General features: G+C 39.5%; 1 protein-coding gene across 2 annotated transcripts in view; it reads left to right on the top strand.

Moving 5' to 3' along the window:
* Positions 1-20,109, top strand: part of LOC127626100 (son of sevenless homolog 1-like) — a 50,184-nt gene extending 30,075 nt beyond the window's left edge. Inside the window, exons 11-24 of one of the 2 annotated variants that reach the window (XM_052101656.1) lie at positions 484-850; positions 7,374-7,455; positions 7,542-7,664; positions 7,968-8,071; positions 8,305-8,527; positions 10,438-10,557; positions 10,631-10,793; positions 11,031-11,148; positions 11,234-11,406; positions 11,545-11,661; positions 12,072-12,345; positions 18,069-18,113; positions 18,456-18,574; positions 18,843-20,109. In XM_052101656.1, coding sequence (XP_051957616.1) covers positions 484-850; positions 7,374-7,455; positions 7,542-7,664; positions 7,968-8,071; positions 8,305-8,527; positions 10,438-10,557; positions 10,631-10,793; positions 11,031-11,148; positions 11,234-11,406; positions 11,545-11,661; positions 12,072-12,345; positions 18,069-18,113; positions 18,456-18,574; positions 18,843-19,358 — 2,544 coding nt within the window. In that variant the 3' untranslated portion in view covers positions 19,359-20,109. The remainder of the gene's footprint in view (positions 1-483; positions 851-7,373; positions 7,456-7,541; positions 7,665-7,967; positions 8,072-8,304; positions 8,528-10,437; positions 10,558-10,630; positions 10,794-11,030; positions 11,149-11,233; positions 11,407-11,544; positions 11,662-12,071; positions 12,346-18,068; positions 18,114-18,455; positions 18,575-18,842) is intronic. The other variant, XM_052101657.1, reaches the window with a different exon arrangement.
* The last annotated feature ends 1,517 nt before the right edge of the window (positions 20,110-21,626 follow it).

Below are 21,626 nucleotides of genomic sequence, written 5' to 3'. Positions count from 1 at the left end.
GAGTCTTTACATCGTACCATATCATGAAATGTATGTATCATTACATCACTAATGGATGGAGGTATGTGTGGATGGATGGATAACAGATTTATTGATGATGGATAGATTAAGGAGTTATTAATGGAGTTATTGGTGGATTTATTGATAGATGGAGTAAATGGTGGAGTTATTAATGGATAGATGATGGATGGATGGATTTATGGATGAATGATTGAGTTATTGATGGATGGATGGATGTTGTTATTGGTGGATTTATAGATGGATAGATGATGGATTTGATTGATTGATTAATGGATGGATCGATGGATGGATGAAGCAGAGTTATGGATTTATGGATGGATGAATGGATGATGGAGCAATTGATGTATGGATGGAGGTATTTATATGATGGATGTATGGCTGGATGAAGCAGAGTTATGGATTTTTGAGGGATGGGTTTGTTCATGGATTGAGTGACTAATGAGCCCCTGTGTTCTCCATCAGGTCCAGATAAACGATAAGGATGATAAAGAGGGCGAGTACCGTCACGCGTTTGAGATCATCCTGAAGGACGGGAACAGTGTGGTGTTTGCTGCAAAATCAGCGGACGAGAAGAACGGCTGGATGGCGGCGCTGATCTCACTGCAGTATCGCTCCACACTGGAGCGCATGCTCGACACGGCCATGCTTCAGGAGGAGAAGGAAGAGCAGATGAGGCTTCCAGGAGCAGAAGTGTACCACTTCGCCGAGCCCGACTCAGAGGAGAACGTTGTATTTGAGGAGAACGTTCAGTCCAAGTCTGGGATTCCCATTATCAAAGCTGGAACTGTGCTGAAACTCATCGAGAGACTGACCTTCCACATGTACGCCGGTGAGTGACACAGCATTGAAGTAAAGTGGGGTTCTGCACCATGTTACGGCGATCTGTCTGACTGAGTGGGTCGGACAGAACAACAGTAGCTCGATTTGTTTGACCTGTAGCAGACCTGGGTCGTGTTTGAAACCTCTTTCAACGTTTGCAATTCTTGCTAAATGCTTGATGCTGCTATTGGTGCAGAAATTAAACTTAACAATGGACACTCGATGACTGTTACCAGTATATTGTTTCATAAAACACTGAACAAAGTTCTGCATGACCTCCAAATGAAAGCGTTACAGACAGGCAGTCATTGCACTCTTTCATCACTATTGTGCTATTATAAAAATGTGTATTCCAGTCATGGATATTTCTATTGTAAATATTTATTTGTCTAGTTTCTCTCTAAATATTGCTCTTAATCAGAGCTTGTGTTGAGTTGAACTTGCTCGCCAAAGTAATATTCGATTTGTAAATATTTATTAGGTTTTTGCGGTTAATTTGTTGAGATGGCTTGCAGAATGTGTGAGTGATTCATTAGTAAATCAATGTGGTGAATTAAGTGTGGGAACCCTGGAAATCAATGAGTTCACAGAGACGTGTCTACGGATGGGCTACGGTGCCCACCACATCCGATCCGTGAAACACAAAGATGCATCGATGTTTTTCAGTGTTTGCCGTAGATTTACTGCGGTCAGATCCTGGATCAGTTTTGGCTGTTTACCTGCCACGGCTAATGCGCATTACTGATTTATTTCACAACCTTTAGACAACAACAATAATGACACTGAAGATCTCCACCAAATGAATCAACCATCTCATTCTTGTTCTGAGCTTGTTTCACACATCTGTAAATATTTGGGATGATTTTACGTCACTGATGTCAATGAGATGACCGGTTTTGTTTTGGTGCACCATTAGCGTTGATGACACAAGCAATACTGAAAAAGTTCAGCCCTGTTATTTGTACAATGTGTTTCCTGTGTGTAATTGTGTGTGTGCGTGTCTGTGTGTTTGTGCGTGTTTGCGTGTCTGCGTGTGTGTCTGCGTGCGTGTGAGGTGTGCGTTCCATAGGTGTGTGTGTGCGTGTGTGTCTGCGTGTGAGGTGTGTAGCGTTCCATAGGTGTGTGTGTGTGCGTGTGAGGTGTGTAGCATTCCATAGGTGTGTGTGCGTGCGTGTGTGTCTGCGTGCGTGTGAGGTGTGTAGCGTTCCATAGGTGTGTGTGTGTGTGTGTCTGCGCGTCTGTGTGTGTGTCTGCGTGTTTGTGTGTGTGTGTCTGCGCGTCTGCGTTTGTGTCTGCGTGTGTGTCTGCGAGTGTGTGTGTGTGTCTGCGAGTGTGTGTGTGTGTGCGCGCGCTTGTGCGTGTGTGTCTGTGCACGTGTGTGCGCGCGCTTGTGTGTGTCTGTGCGCGTGTGTGTGTGCGCGCTTGTGCACGTGTGTGTCTGCACGTGTGTGTGCGCGCTTGTGTGTGTCTGTGCGCGTGTGTGTGCGCGCGCTTGTGCGTGTGTGTGTGCACGTGTGTGTGCGCGCTTGTGTGTGTCTGTGCACGTGTGTGTGCGCGCGCTTGTGCGTGTGTGTCTGTGCACGTGTGTGTGTGCGCGCGCGCTTGTGCGTGTGTCTGTGCACGTGTGTGTGCGCGCTTGTGTGTGTCTGTGCGCGTGTGTGTGCGCGCGCTTGTGCGTGTGTGTCTGTGCACGTGTGTGTGTGCGCGCTTGTGTGTGTCTGTGCGCGTGTGTGTGTGCGCGCTTGTGTGTGTCTGTGCGCGCGCTTGTGCACGTGTGTGTCTGTGCGCGTGTTTGTGTGTGTGCGCGCGCTTGTGCACGTGTATCTGTGCACGTGTGTGTGCGCGCTTGTGTGTGTCTGTGCGCGTGTGTGTGCGCGCTTGTGCACGTGTGTGTCTGTGCGCGTGTTTGTGTGTGTGCGCGCGCTTGTGCACGTGTGTGTGTGTGCGCGTGTTTGTGTGTGCGCGCGCGCTTGTGCACGTGTGTGTCTGTGCGCGTGTTTGTGTGTGTGCGCGCGCTTGTGCACGTGTGTGTCTGTGCGCGTGTTTGTGTGTGCGCGCGCGCTTGTGCACGTGTGTGTCTGTGCGCGTGTTTGTGTGTGTGCGCGCGCTTGTGCACGTGTGTGTCTGGGCGCGTGTTTGTGTGTGTGCAGTTGAGGATAAACTCTTTCTAAAAAGGCGATTTCTGCTCATGAAGGCAGTTCTACTAATAAATCTCAGAACCTTGAACCTAAGCGATCATTAATTAATCTTTTAATAGAGCAGCAATGTGTACTAGCACATTTATACAACCATTTCAAACTAAAACAAAGACTATGATTTTTCTTGAAATCAACTCTAGGTCTGAGTATTAATACATATTTCCCAATTCAAATCCAATTCACAAGCTTAAGATTTCATTCCAATTTTTATATAATATTGATTCATTTGAGTGTATTTCAGTTTAATGTCCATTTTGCTCACATATGAAATAAAATATATCTTAGCTAAAGCTGTTAATTATACAGGGGACCTTCTAACTAGGTAAATTAATTTGACAAATTATATATCTATATATATATATATATATATATATATATATATATATATATTTTTATTAGTTTTTCATCATATTGGTCACATTTTAACTTTTTAAAAATGTACAAATCCATGTATTCTGTCAATATATACAGTGTCTTGAAATTGCATATATACTGTATATTTAGTTGCATGTTTATTGTTTACAAGTATTTACATAGATTTGAAGAACACTTGCTAAAAACAGATACTGTCTCTTTAAGAAAACCGGCAGTTCTGTAAAGATAGTCTAAATATAAGTGCTTATTTATTTGAGTTGATTGGCTTCTTTACCACATCCTGTGTGTGATTTAGAATTAAATGTTTATATGTTGTTTTTGATCAACAGTTGACTGGATATTAAAAGAGACATTATTCAATGACAAATAGATTGTGTGGATCTCGACTTTAGACACACAGGAGGAGTCAAAACAAACGTTTACTCGCAACACACAGTGAAAGGATCTCGCTGTTTACTGTACGCAATCAATGCTGAGTGAAGTCATGTTTCACCCCAAAATCAAAAGAAAATATATATTGCATAAAAGCCTAATTTTAAGACTTTTTAAACATTTAAAATCAATTTATTACAGTTATTTTTAACTTCAGTAATTATCAATTGTCATGAAAATGTCATCAACAAACTTAATTGTCCTAAAATGGGCCTTATTTTCAGTCTGTAAGATATAATAGTTTTGATGAGATTCACTTGATGTTTCTCTGTGTGTGTGTGTGTGTTCTTTTGATGGGAGGTCCGCGCCACTCGTCCCTCAGTAAATGTCCTCTTAAAGACAGGCTGAGGTAAATATAGCACCAGTTTACCACTCAAACCTTCTGATTTCTAATAACGCAAAGGAAACTGATGTTTAAGGGAAACTGTCTAAAGGGGAAAAGGTGTGTCCTGTGGTGCTCGTTATGGGTGCGGGAGTTTAAATGATCATTAGTGACGACCTGAACACACACACACACACACACACACACACAAACATGCACACAAACACACACACTCACTTTAACGTCTGTTGATGTGTTTATGTGTGTGCATTTAAGTGTAGTTTGGGAACATTCAGGGAGGTGGAAAATCGATTTATTAGTGTTCGGGATTGGGTTAGGCTATTAAATAAATTAGCCACAGTATATATAGCAATGCAGTTATTTAGATTGCTAAATGTGTGTGTGTGTGTGTGTGTGTGTGTTGTACTTCTGCTCGGTCCGAGACTCTACAGTCATTCTGGCTGTCCAGAGGCCCTGGTCTATTTTCAGCATGTGTGTTGTGGGTCAGTGTTGTGCGTCACAGCTGTGTGTGTGTGTTTCCTGGTTTGAATAATTTCAGGCTGATTGTTTGGAATGTCACACTGAGGTCTATTGTTCCCCTTCTCTCAGGACACACACAGATTTATCATTTTGAAAACACTCACAGCTTTACGATTAATAAACGGTATGGCCTCCACATTACAGGTCTGAAGTCTGTTCTGATTAGTCACTGTGATGGTAATGTTGTTTACAGTCATGACCATTCAATAGTGCAATTGATTATGTCTGTAAACAGCAACATTTACTTGAGATCCGGCTCATATTTTAGCCCAAAATCTAAAGATAAAATATCTAATTTTGTTTTGTATTGTAGAGAAAATTAGACCTATTTTTGGGACCATTAGAATTTTCCTTTGCATTGTGCCATTATTAAACGCATTAACCTCCCAAATTCTCTTTACTGTAAGATACAATTATCACATTCTCAATCATTTATGAAAAATATCTCATTCTCATTAATAAACAATTAAATACCTCATTCTCATTAATAAACAATTAAATATCTCATTCTCATTAATATACAGTGAAATATCTCATTCTCATTAATATACAGTGAAATATCTCATTCTCATTAATATACAATTAAATATCTCATTAATATACAATTAAATCTCATTCTCATTAATATACAGTGAAATATCTCATTCTCATTAATATACAATTAAATATCTCATTCTCATTAATATACAATTAAATATCTCATTAATATACAATTAAATATCTCATTCTCATTAATATACAGTGAAATATCTCATTCTCATGAATATACAATTAAATATCTCATTCTCATTAATATACAATTAAATATCTCATTAATATACAATTAAATATCTCATTAATATACAGTGAAATATCTCATTCTCATTAATATACAATTAAATATCTCATTAATATACAATTAAATATCTCATTAATATACAGTAAAATATCTCATTCTCATTAATATACAATTAAATATCTCATTAATATACAGTGAAATATCTCATTCTCATTAATATATAGTGAAATATCTCATTCTCATTAATATACAATTAAATATCTCATTAATATACAATTAAATCTCATTCTCATTAATATACAGTGAAATATCTCATTCTCATTAATATACAATTAAATATCTCATTCTCATTAATATACAATTAAATATCTCATTAATATACAATTAAATATCTCATTCTCATTAATATACAGTGAAATATCTCATTCTCATGAATATACAATTAAATATCTCATTCTCATTAATATACAATTAAATATCTCATTAATATACAATTAAATATCTCATTAATATACAGTGAAATATCTCATTCTCATTAATATACAATTAAATATCTCATTAATATACAATTAAATATCTCATTAATATACAGTGAAATATCTCATTCTCATTAATATACAATTAAATATCTCATTAATATACAGTGAAATATCTCATTCTCATTAATATACAGTGAAATATCTCATTCTCATTAATATACAGTAAAATATCTCATTCTCATTAATATACAATTAAATATCTCATTAATATACAGTGAAATATCTCATTCTCATTAATATACAATTAAATATCTCATTAATATACAATTAAATATCTCATTCTCATTAATATACAGTGAAATATCTAATTCTCATTCTCATTAATATACAATTAAATATCTCATTAATATACAATTAAATATCTCATTCTCATTAATATACAGTGAAATATCTCATTCTCATTAATATACAATTAAATATCTCATTCTCATTAATATACAGTTAAATATCTCATTCTCATTAATATACAATTAAATATCTCATTAATATACAGTCAAATATCTCATTCTCATTAATATACAATTAAACATCTCATTAATATACAATTAAATATCTCATTCTCATTAATATACAGTGAAATATCTAATTCTCATTCTCATTAATATACAATTAAATATCTCATTAATATACAGTGAAATATCTCATTCTCATTAATATACAATTAAATATCTCATTCTCATTAATATACAGTTAAATATCTCATTCTCATTAATATACAATTAAATCTCATTCTCATTAATATATTGTAAAATATCTCATTCTCATTAATATACAGTTAAATATCTCATTCTCATTAATATACAATTAAATATCTCATTCTCATTAATATATTGTAAAATATCTCATTCTCATTAATATACAATTAAATATCTCATTCTCATTAATATACAGTGAAATATCTCATTCTCATTAATATACAGTGAAATATCTCATTCTCATTAATATACAATTAAATATCTCATTCTCATTAATATATTGTAAAATATCTCATTCTCATTAATATATTGTAAAATATCTCATTCTCATTAATATATTGTAAAATATCTCATTCTCATTAATATACAGTTAAATATCTCATTCTCATTAATATACAGTGAAATATTTCATTCTCATTAATATATTGTAAAATATCTCATTCTCATTAATATATTGTAAAATATCTCATTCTCATTAATATATTGTAAAATATCTCATTCTCATTAATGTATGGTAAAATATCTCATTCTCATTCACTGATAGGTTGTTTTTACACTTCTGACAGAATTCGGTTTCATTTGATCAGAGGCTGAAAGAAAATTGTTTGACAAACATAAACTTTTCCCTGAACTTATTTATTTTTTCTTTTGCAGATCCAAATTTCGTCCGGACGTTTCTAACAACGTATCGGTCATTCTGTAAACCTCAAGAGCTGCTGGATCTGCTCATGGAGAGGTGAGAACATTAAAACAATGTAAACACAATCAACATGAAACTGCTACTGAAACAGCTGTGTGTGTGCTTGTGTGTGCGTGTGTCAGGTTTGAGATTCCTGAACCGAAGCCCACAGAAGCAGATCAGATGGCTCTGGAGAACGGTGATCAGCCGCTGAGTGCAGAACTCAAACGATTCCGCAAAGAGTTTGTGCAACCTGTACAGCTCAGGTACACACACGCATTTATGACACACTCTCTGGAATAGAAATAAAAACTACAAATTACCGTGAGCTCCAAGGTTGTTAATCAACGGTATATGCTTCTGTTAAAGACATCAGTCTGTGTTCAACAAATCGTGTGTAATAGCAGACTTTCAGGTGAAGAACTACACTTCCCAGGAACCTGAAGAGAAGTATCCACCAATCAGAGAATCTCGGCCAACAAAGTGCACCGAAAGAGCTCTGCATATCATTAACATCACAGACTGACACTTCTAGAGATGTCTGATGCGGTCTGTCTGTCTGTCTGTAGGGTGTTGAATGTGTGCAGGCACTGGGTCGAACATCATTTCTATGACTTTGAGAGAGATGAGCAGTTGCTACGGCGACTGGAGGAGTTTATCGGGATGGTCAGAGGTACAAACACACCTGCATGTTATAAACCTTTTAACATAAAGTTTGCTTCGTCTCCCGTCATCTCAATCTGAGACAATGTTTTTGATTTATACCGTGTTTTAACCAGACAAAGATTCCAAGTAATTTGTCTGATGAAAGTAAACATGCTGCAAAGTTATGACCAATCAAAACACACGTGAAGCATTCTGCACATATGTGATCTCTCTGACATGGGTCATGTGACCTGTCGACAGGTAAGGCCATGAGGAAGTGGGTGGAGTCCATCACTAAAATCATCCAGAGGAAGAAACAGGCTCAAGCGAACGGCCCGAGTCACAACATCACGTTCGAGAGCTCGCCGCCGGCCATCGAGTGGCACCTCTGTAAAGCCGGACAAACCGATCAGTTTGACCTTATGACCCTTCACCCCATAGAGATCGCCCGACAGCTCACGCTCCTGGAGTCTGAATTCTACAGGTGATCTTCTCTCTCAGCATTCAAAGGGCTAGTTTACCCAAAACCTTTAATTCTGTCGTCATTTGCTTACCCTCATGTGGTTCCAAACCCACATGACTAACTTTCTGCAGTGGAACATAAAATGAACTGTATATATTTGGCAACTGGCTGGTAAATGTTGAGATTTCCCTCAGCGGTGATTGAGTAGTATAGTGATGAAGAGTGTTGAGAGTAAAAGTTTGTTTTGAGATCCTCACGATCCATTGGTCACTGAATAATGTCTCTTTTAATGGATCTTTGTGTTCTTTACAGTCAGAAAAAACAAAAAAACATTTAATTCTAATCCAACATACAACAGATGAGGTAACGAAGCCATTCCAGACCACTCTCATTAATATGCGCTCATTTACAGAAATGCCGGTTTTCTTAAAGAGACAGTACCGATTTTAATCATGTGCTTTACAAATCAATATAATTACCTGTAAACTATGAACATGCAACAAGATAGAATATGTGCAGTATCATATTTATTGATTGAATACCAATAAATATGTGACCAAAATGATGAAAAACTAATAAAATATTGTAACAAAGTTCAAGGAATGAGGAAGTGGGTGACGGCGAATCCAACACAAAGGTCAATTTATGCTTCACACAAACACTCAAATGCCATATATAAAGTGGGACTGGCAGCGGCTAACACACTGTAGCTTCAGCTGGTCTCCCTCTCTCGGAGGTCTGGCCCCTTTTATTCCCCCGTCTCTCACTGCAAACAAAGAAACCGCAATTATCAGGAATTCATCTCAGGTGAAAACCCTCACCGCTTCCTCTCTCCCCAGACGAACGCTCGGTCACACCCTCACCTCCACAAATATAATTAGTAAAATGTATATTTTCATATTGGACCAAGTTCGAAGGTCCCTGTATGATTAACAGCATTATCTGAGAGAGACTTTCCTGTCATCACAATAAAACTAGTCCACATGACTCGGGCACTATATTCCAAGTCTTCTGATGCCATTGGATGTCTTTATGTGAGCAACAGAATTTGTTTTTAAAAATCTTTAAAAACAAATAGTCAGAGTTGCCAGAATATTCTTCAAAAATGATTTTTGTGTTCCACAGAAAGTATCACAGCATAGTGGTTTGGAACGACATGAGCATGCATAAATAATAACGGGTGAACAATATTTTAAATTTCTGCTGGTTTGTATACAGGCAGTGTTTGAATGTCTTTGTTTCATTAGAAGATCTGGAGATCCTGTTTGTATTTATGTTTTCTACTCCGCTGCCAACCGTCTGTAGAAAAAATGGGGCACTTTGACACAATAGAGAGCACAGCTGCCACACACACACACACACACACACACACACACACACATACACACACACACACACACTTCCCTTCACCTCTGTGGGAACAGCCAGAGAGTGTTGTACCCAAAGTCACCACCTCAGCTCTGTTTCTCAGGAGGCTGTTCAGGTCACCCGTCTCACAACACACACACTCACACACACACACACACACACACACACACACACACACACACACACACACACACACACACACACACACACACACACTCACACACACACTCACACACTGCGCGCGCACACACACACACACAGAAATCTCAGATCTAATGATTGAAATTGAAGTTTGTATTTTTGTGAGTTGTTCAGTGTAAGTTTGTGTTATTACTGCTATAAAGAGTCTGAATCATCGTTCTGAGGCAGGAGTATGTTTCTATGTGGATGAACATCTGCTTGTGTTACTGTGGGAGGAGTTTTACTCATGTGTGTTACAGTTACACAAAAGTAACTTTTTTTGTTACTTCTTAGAATAAAATGCACTGATTAATCACTCACTAAGAAAGAAATACGGACAATCTTGTGTTCCTTATACCTGACCTTTGACCTTTGTCCTGTAGAGCAGTTCAGCCGTCAGAGCTGGTCGGCAGCGTTTGGACTAAAGAAGACAAAGAGATCAACTCGCCAAACCTGCTGCGGATGATCCGTCACACGACTAACCTCACGCTGTGGTTCGAGAAGTACGACACGCTCTCTCGACTTTCCGTCTCATTTCATCCGTGCGGTTTGTAACCGTTTCCTCTCGTCTCTCAGGTGCATCGTAGAAACAGAGAACATGGAGGAGCGTGTGGCCGTGGTGTCGCGTATCATCGAGATTCTCCAGGTGTTTCAGGAGCTGAATAACTTTAATGGCGTTCTGGAGGTGGTGAGCGCCATGAACTCCTCTCCTGTGTACAGACTGGATCACACGTTTGAGGTGAGTGCGGCTCATCTTCTGTGTTTCTATCATGTGTGAGTTCATTCACAGGATTGAGTTTCAGAGCGAGTGTTAATGATGGGATGTATCCTCCTCATATCATGCATTGGGCACAACTCCAGTGAGGGATGTGTTTATGTTTGTTGTGTGTTCATTTTGGTGACCTGACAATGAAAACATGAAGGCATGCCTCATATATCCGATCGCTTGAACTTTGATTTATTATGATTATTTCAGCAAATCCCGAGCAGACAGAGGAAGACTCTCGAGGAAGCTCATGAACTGAGTGAAGATCATTATAAGAAGTATCTGGCCAAACTCCGATCCATCAACCCGCCCTGTGTGCCGTTCTTCGGTACGTCACAGTCTCACATCCCCCTTCTTACTGTGCTGCGATTGTGTGTTTGATGGCACATGCTGCATGTGTTCAAATATTTCAGGCATTTATTTAACAAATATTCTGAAAACGGAGGAGGGCAATCCGGACTTCTTAAAGAGACACGGCAAAGAGCTCATCAACTTCAGTAAACGGCGGAAAGTGGCGGAAATCACGGGTGAAATCCAGCAGTATCAGAACCAGCCGTACTGCTTACGTGTGGACGGCGACATACGGGTCAGAACACGCAACACACACCTGATGGGTTGAATCAGCGCTCTCGACTGCTCACAGACACACACAGTGAAACCAGTTGAGCTGCGACTGACATTCTGCACAATAGAAAACAACTGAAATAATTTTTTGTCATTGTAGAAATTCTTTGAGAATTTGAATCCAATGGATGACATGACTGAGAAAGAGTTTGCCGACTACCTGTTTAACAAATCTCTGGAGATTGAGCCGCGTAACGCTCGCACGCTGCCGCGATTCGTAAGTCTCTACACATGTACAGTTACACAACACCTCCTGATCTGACGCTCTCAGCGCTGTGTATTACAGTACTTATGATTACAAACACCTTTTCCTCTTGTGTAACAGTGAAAACACAAACATCACGCACATGACGCTTGCCAGAATACTGCACATTTATGAAACTGTGAATTTTGAACATGAAACAGTTGAAAAGCTCCTGTATGAGGGAAATGATTATACATTCAACTCCTTTTATCTGCTAATCTCATTTAAGCACTGGAGCGTTTTAGATAATGAGAAGTCATATGGGAGGCCGGGGCGAGCTGTCACACAGGGAAAGAGTACTGAACTATTCCTTTTGTGTGTTATTGTACATCTGAGAGATTATTTGTCGATGTTTGCTGGTTGATTTTCATCTCGTCTCACAGCTGAAGAAATACAGCTGTCCTCTGAAGTCACCCGGTGTTCGCCCGTCCACCGTACGCCCAGGGACAATGCGGCACCCGACACCGTTGCAGAACGAGCCACGTAAGATCAGTTACAGCCGGATCCCAGACAGCGAGACGGAGAGCAGCGCAGCGTCTGCACCGAACTCCCCCCGCACGCCTCTGACCCCCCCGCCTGCATCTGCCGCATCCAGCTCCACTGAGATCTGCAGCGTGTTCGACTCGCCACTGGGACCATCAAGCCCCTTTCACTCCAGTATGTCATTACACACACTCACACACACACACACACACATACAGTACAACAAACAAGCATTAGAATACTACTCAAACAAATTATGATTATTATATAATTATATGTATTTTTTGGTACTATGTAATTGTGGTGAAAAAATTACTGTAGCAAAGTTCAATACTTAATTTTTTATCAACTCAAGTAAAAGTACTATATTTATTTATACTTAAAAAGTAGAAAAATGTACTCAAGTACTGTAATGAGAGTAGTTATAATTCATTACTTTCCACCTCTGAACTAGCATACTACACACATAAGCATGCAGACTACACACACAAGCATGCAGACTACACACACAAGCATGCAGACTACACACACAAGCATGCAGACTACACACACAAGCATGCAGACTACACACACAAGCATGCAGACTACACACACACAAGCATGAAGACTACACTCAAACATGCATACTACACACACACACACACACAAGCTTACTACAAACACAAGCATGCATACTACAACACACATGCATACTACAAACACGCATACTAAGCATGCAGACTAAACACAAACAGACTAAACACAATTATGCATACAACACACACAAGCATACTACACACAAACATGCATACTACACAAACAAACAAAACAAACACGCACAAGCATACAACACAAAAATGCATACTACACACACACACAAACATACTACCCACACACACAAGCATACTACCCACACACACACACACACACAAGCATTGTGTGTGTGTGTGCATACTACACACTCAAACATGCATACTACACACACACACAAACATACTACCCACACACACACACACACACAAACATGCATACTACACACAAACATGCATACTACACACAAACATGCATACTACACACTGAAACATGCATACTACACACACACACATGCACACTACACACACATGCATACTACACAAACAAGCATACTACACACACAAGTATGCATACTACACACGCAGACAAGCATACTACACACAAACATGCATACTACACACACACACAAACATACTACACACACACACACACACACACAAAGCATACTACACACAAACATGTATACTACACACACAAACAAGCATACTACACACAAACAAGCATACTACACACACAAGTATGCATACTACACACACAAGCATACTACACACACAAACATGCATACTACACACACAAACATACTACCCATACACACACAAACATGCATACTACACACAAACATGCATACTACACACAAACATGCATACTACACACTGAAACATGCATACTACACACACACACATGCACACTACACACACATGCATACTACACAAACAAGCATACTACACACACAAGTATGCATACTACACACACAAGCATACTACACACGCAGACAAGCATACTACACACAAACATGCATACTACACACACACACAAACATACTACACACACACACACACAAAAGCATACTACACACAAACATGTATACTACACACACAAACAAGCATACTACACACAAACAAGCATACTACACACACAAGTATGCATACTACACACACAAGCATACTACACACACAAACATGCATACTACACACACAAACATACTACCCACACACACACACAAACATGCATACTACACACACAAGCATGCATACTACACACACACAAGAATACTACACACACACACACATGCATACTACACACAAACATGCATACTACACACACACACAAGCATACTACACACACAAACATGCATACTGCACACACACATGCACACTACACACAAACAAGCATACTACACACAAACAAGCATACTACATACACAAGTATGCATACTACACACACAAGCATACTACACACGCAAACAAGCATACTACACACAAACATGCATACTACACACAAACATGCATACTACACACACACACAAACATACTACCCACACACACACACATACTACCCACACACACACACACAAGCATACTACACACACCCACACAAGCATACTACACACAAACATGCATACTACACACACAAACATGCATACAACACACTCAAACATGCATACTACACACACACACAAACATACTACCCACACACACAAGCATACTACCCACACACACACACACAAGCATACTACACACAAACATGCATACTACACACACAAACATGCATACTACACACTCAAACATGCATACTACACACACACACATGCATACTACACACAAACATGCATACTACACACAAACAAGCATACTACACACACAAGTATGCATACTACACACTCAAACATGCATACTACACACACACATGCACACTACACACAAACAAGCATACTACACACAAACAAGCATACTACACACACAAGTATGCATACTACACACGCAAACAAGCATACTACACATGCAAACAAGCATACTACACACACAAACATGCATACTACACACAAACATGCATACTACACACACACACAAACATACTACCCACACACACACACAAGCATACTACACACACACACACACACACACAAGCATACTACACACAAACATGTATACTACACACACAAGCATGCATACTACACACACAAAAATGCATACTACACAGACACAAGCATACTACACACACAAGCATACTACACACACAAGCATACTACACACACACAAGCAAACTACACACACAAACGTATGCAGAATTGTGTGATCTTAATGAACGTGATGGAATATAGTGTGGTATAAGGTCACTTAAGTACTGCGGAGAACATTCAAAGCTTTGTACGTAGTTACAGAATTTTAAAATTAATACTGAATGTAACAGGTAACAATGTAACGATGATAAAATGGGGCTAATATGATCATATTTTTTGGTTCTTGTCAGCACTCTGGCTGCTGCATTTTGAACCAATTGAAGTTTATTTATTAGAGCTGTCAATCGATTAAAATTTTTATAGAATTAATTACATGGTGTCCCGATTAATTAATCGCGATTAATCGCATATACAAATATTTGCTGAGAAAGCCCCTCATATAACAATAACTCAATATATAATGATTATACATATTTATATCAATATATAATTATACATAGTTATCTTTATATATATATATATATATATATATATATATATATATATATATATATATATATATATACTTATATATATACTATATTTATACTTAAAGTAGAACATTTTGAAAAATGTACTCAAGTACTGTAACGAGTAGTTGTAATTAGTTACTTTCCACCTCTGAACTTGCATACAACACATAGACAAGCATACAAGAAGAAGCCTTTATTTTTTTGTCACACATTATACATTTATATACAGTGAAATTATTTATTCCGCATATCCCAGCTAAGTTGGGGTCAGAGTGCAGGGTGAGCCATGACAGCACACAACAAACGCAGACAAGCATACTAAACACACACTAGCATACTAAACACACACACACTAGCATACTAAACACACACTAGCATACTAAACACACACAGGACAAGCATACTAAACACACACAGACAAGCATACTAAACACACACACTAGCATACTAAACACACACTAGCATACTAAACACACACAGACAAGCATACTAAACACACACAGACAAGCATACTAAACACACACTAGCATACTAAACACACACAGACAAGCATACTAAACACACACAGACAAGCATACTAAACACACACGCTAGCATACACAAACGCAGACAAGCATACTAAACACACACAGGCTAGCATACATCAAACGCAAACAAGCATACAAAACACACACTAGCATACATCAAATGCAGCCAAGCATACTAAACACACACTAGCATACATCAAATGCAGCCAAGCATACCAAACACACACTAGCATACTAAACACAAGCTAGCATACACAAATGCAGACAGACAAGCATACTAAACACACGCTAGCATACACAAACACACACAGACAAGCATACTAAACACACGCTAGCATACACAAACGCAGACAAGCATACTAAACACAGACAAGCATACTAAACACACACTAGCATACTAAACGCACACAGACAAGCATACTAAACGCACACAAACAAGCATACTAAAAGCACACTAGCCTACTAAACACAGACACTAGCATTCTAAACACAGACAAGCACACTAAACACACACAGACAAGCATACTAAACACGCTAGCATACACAAACGCACACAGACAAGCATACTAAACGCACACTAGCATACTAAACACGCACAGACAAGCATACTAAACACGCACAGACAAGCATACTAAACACAGACACAAGCATTCTAAACAAACAGACAAGCATACTAAACACACACTAGCATACTAAACACACGCAGACAAGCATACTAAACACACAGACACTAGCATTCTAAACACACACAGACTAGCATACTAAACAAACACAGACTAGCATACTAAACACACACAGACTAGCATACTAAACACACACAGACTAGCATACTAAACACACACAGACTAGCATACTAAACACACACAGACAAGCATACTAAACACACGCAGACAAGCATACTAAACACAGACACTAGCATTCTAAACAAACACAGACTAGCATTCTAAACACACACAGACTAGCATACTAAACACACACAGACAAGCATACTAAACACACACAGACAAGTATACTAAACACACACAGACTAGCATACTTAACACACACAGACAAGCATACTAAACACACAGTCAAGCATACTAAACACACACACTAGCATACTAAACACTAACAGACGAGCATACTAAACACAGACAAGCATACTAAACACACACTAGCATACTAAACACACACAGACAAGTATACTAAACACACACTAGCATACAACAAAGGCAGACAAGCATACTAAACACACATTAGCACACAACAAACGCAGACAAGCATACTAAACACACACACAAACATACTAAACACAAACACACACTAGCATACTAAACACACACAGACAAGCATACTAAGCACAGACAAGCATACTAAACACAGACTAGCATACTAAACGCACACTAGCATACTAAACACACACAGACAAGTATACTAAACACACACTAGCATACAACAAAGGCAGACAAGCATACTAAACACATAGACAAGCATACTAAACACATAGACAAGCATACTAAACACAGACAGACAAGCATACTAAACACTAACAGACTAGCATACTAAACACACACTAGCATACTAAACACACACACTAGCATACTAAACACAGACAAGCATACTAAACACACACTAGCATACAACAAACAGACAAGCATACTAAACACACACACAAGCATACTACTCACAAACTAGCATACTAAACACACACACAAGCATACTACTCACAAACTAGCATACTAAACACACACACAAGCATACTACTCACAAACTAGCATGCAGCGCACACAATCTAGCATAAGGCAGTTTGGATAGTTTGACATTAAATACTTTTGGGACGTTGACATCCTGCAGGAATACAATTTGACATTATTGACATTTTTGCTTTGAGTTTTTTGAGTGTGTTCAGATTTTCGTCCAATAATTTTCATTTGGCTGCATCACTAATGATTACTAGTAGAATGTGCTAATCCTGCTCAGATCTGATCCTGTGTCAGTTTATGTTTGTATCTAAGACGATATGACAGAATAAACTGACTGTAGATCAGCTGTTCTGATGGAGTGACAGTAAATGAGTGTCACACATCCATCTCTCTCTCTCTCTCTCTCTCTTTCTGATTCTGACAGACAGCGACACAATATTTGCCCCAGTCACGCTACCGCACGGCCCACGTTAGTATACTCTCGCTCTCTCTCGCTCTCTCGCTCTCTCTCTCTCTCTTACTGATGTCACACTCATACTGTCTCGTGTTTTGTGATCTTCAGAACATTTAAGAATCAGTGTGTATTTATTTGTCATGGATGTAAAAAAAGGGTTTGTTCACTTTGTCAGTTTTTAGGGAAGTCTCCCTTTAAAACGAGATGTTTGATTGACATACGCCGTGCTGATCTGTTAATATCTGTGGTCACATTCATCTGTGCATTACTGCTGCATGTGCAGTGTTGGTCATGTGACGTGTTTCACAGCCTCCTCACTCAGTCATCACATGTGAATAATGATTCTGTGTGTCTCAGGGTCGTCTTCTGTGTCATCTATGATGGGTTTCCTGCGGAGTGATGATGCTCCTGTACCTCCACCCGTCCCTCCTCGCCGCCGTCCGGAATCTGCGCCCGCCGAGTCCTCGCCCTCAAAGGTGCCCAGAAACACCTGCAATTTTATTCTCATTTAGAATCAAGTGTTTTATTGACTGTTTTATAATAATAAGACGTTCGCGGAAATGAACGCCGTGGTGTTTGGTCTCGCTCGTCAGAAGTTTAACCCTTAAATGTCTCCTTAGAGTGTCCTGACCAGAATGAAATGCTGTCTGAAAATAATGACTTGTGTGCTGGAATTGATCTGAACGGCCGTTGAGTCTCCTGTCAATGTTATTTCTGTATGTTGAATGTGTGTTTGTCTTTCAGATGATGTCAAAGCACTTGGACAGTCCACCTGCGATTCCTCCACGCCAACCCACCTCGAAGGTTTACTCGCCGCGTTACTCGCTCACAGAGCCACCCGACAGCCCCCCCACCCTACCTCCACGGGAACCGGTGAGAACGCCGGATGTCTTCTTGAGCTCCCCCCTTCACCTGCAGCCGCCTCCGCAGGGCCGACGCTCCGAACTGAATCAGACCTTCTTCCCCCCCTCACCCTTCAGCCCGCACCCCCCACAAACCCCGTCACCGCTGGGACTGCGCAGACACCTCCCCTCCCCCCCGTTGCCGCCCCTGGACTATGACCCGCCGCAGGGGGCCGCCGGTCCGCCCGTACCGCCGCGACAGAGCACGTCCCAGTCGCCCATCCCCAAACTCCCACCCAAGACCTACAAAAGGGAGTCGGCTCTCCCATCCGTGCACCGCGACGGCCCGCCCCTCCTGGAGAACGACACACTACGGACTGCAGCACAGATCCATGCAGAACACTCAAAGAGCATTTAAGAGCCAGTGCTGGATCTCACCAGACAAAAGTTCAGCCTAAAACAAACAATAGCATCAATGTGCCCTTATAGCGCCATTCTCAGACGACGCTTGTGTTTTCATAAAGTGCACATCACGCTGAGACTGCCCGATCCCGTTCGGGGAATTCTGTGTATTGTTTTGTTCTTTCATGTGGCTGTTGTTTGTTTTGTCGCCGTTTCATGTTTGAGTTCATTTCAATGGTTTTGTTTCTGTTTGGGCTTCTTTTCGTCCAAGTGTTTGGCTGCCCCCCCCCCCCAGACAAATTAACCAAACCCATAAACCCGCTGGATAACAGACGACTGTACAGCCTCTGAACCAGCGCTGAAGACACTTCATGACATATACAAGAGTTCTTCTCTAACCGAGAGGACATTGGGCACTAAATAAGACTGCTCAGACGTTCATTTCGGTGCCTGACGACGGGAGAGGACCTTCACAACAGAGCCTTTGGCTTCAGCTCAACACTTCTGAAAAGGGACTGCGGATCCCGCGGATGTTCTGGACTCGTTTGTGAGCCAGTAGACTTATGAGCACCGTGACTTTAAGGTACCCTCGCACACCAAAGAGGTACTCCAGAAACATTCAAGAAACATTGAAGAAACACGAGTGATTGTCCTTTATGTGTTAAACTTTTATTTTTAAATTCATGTCTGTTTTGCCAATAAGTATGTAAAGAAAAGATTGATTGCCTTCTTAAAACAAGGGAATAAAAGTGTTTCTACCACTGACGTGTGTTCATACGGTTCTGTTCATGCTTCATTATTCACACAAGCATCATAATGTCTCCTCTAATGATCGACAGCTCATCCACTTCAGAGATAAACAAGCTCATATTTAGGATGTTTTCAGCTCATTGCTCTGGTGAAATTCAAGCACAAGATAAAATAGTCAAGACATCTTCAGATGTGTCAGGATGTGTCCCCCATATTCCCAGCGGGTGTAAACACACAGCAGGTCATGATGTATGTTGTGGTAATTAATTAAATGGTTAATTTGACTGAATTCATTACATTCACTTTGAAGCGCGCAGCACCTGCAGATTATATCGTTCTTTTAATCGCAGCTTGTGCAGTTTAATAATCACACCAGGAAATATCACCGTTTCATTATTTGTGCATTCATTCTTTTCAGTCCCAAATGTTTCAAATGACTTTCCATGTTTTATAGCGAATGGCATTTTTATGACTGGATTCGGTGATTCCGTCCGTGTTTTTCACATCGAGGAAATCGAAAGGCCCTACATGTGATTACCGTGTTTTAAGCGGACTCGGATCGTTCATTTAGTCATTAGTTCTCATCTCCAGGTGTAAAGGCGCATCACCACGCTACTGATGTTTTCAAGTAATTATTCACCAAATGAAAACCGTCGGCGTATCAGTAATAAAATGCCGATAGGAAGAACCGAAGATTGATTTCATTAATTAGTAACGCACTTTATAAAAACTGAAATATTAATATCCATAATCTGTAGAAGCGTTTGCATCCTTAAGAACATCTCATATTTATTTTTTATTGTTTTCACGTGATTGCGGCACAAACACTTCAAATCTGCAGATTCATCTTGTGTTCATCAGATATTATTTATTGTTAGGACAAAAGCTTTTGTTCCTTTGTCAATTTGGCTCATTAAAGTCATTTGTTCAGGAGTCAGACTACACTAGTCACACTATATGTTAATGATTCAATTAAAGAATCGGCTCATTGGAGTCATTTGTTCGGGAGTCAGACTACACTAGTCGCACTATATGTTAATGATTCAATTAAAGAATCAGCTCATTGGAGTCATTTGTTCGGGAGTCAGACTACACTAGTCGCACTATATGTTAATGATTCAATTAAAGAATCGGCTCATTGGAGTCATTTGTTCGGGAGTCAGACTACACTAGTCGCACTATATGTTAATGATTCAATTAAAGAATCAGCTCAGAGTCATTTGTTCGGAGTCAGACTACACTAGTCGCACTATATGTTAATGATTCAATTAAAGAATCAGCTCATGAGTCATTTGTTCAGGAGTCAGACTACACTAGTCGCACTATATGTTAATGATTCAATTAAAGAATCGGCTCATTGGAGTCATTTGTTCGGAGTCAGACTACACTAGTCGCACTATATGTTAATGATTCAATTAAAGAATCGGCTCATTGGAGTCATTTGTTCGGGAGTCAGACTACACTAGTCGCACTATATGTTAATGATTCAATTAAAGAATCGGCTCATTGGAGTCATTTGTTCGGAGTCAGACTA

Source organism: Xyrauchen texanus, chromosome 32, assembly GCF_025860055.1.
Source record: "Xyrauchen texanus isolate HMW12.3.18 chromosome 32, RBS_HiC_50CHRs, whole genome shotgun sequence".
NCBI lineage: Eukaryota > Metazoa > Chordata > Actinopteri > Cypriniformes > Catostomidae > Xyrauchen > Xyrauchen texanus.
This window is presented reverse-complemented; position numbering and strand designations above follow the sequence as displayed.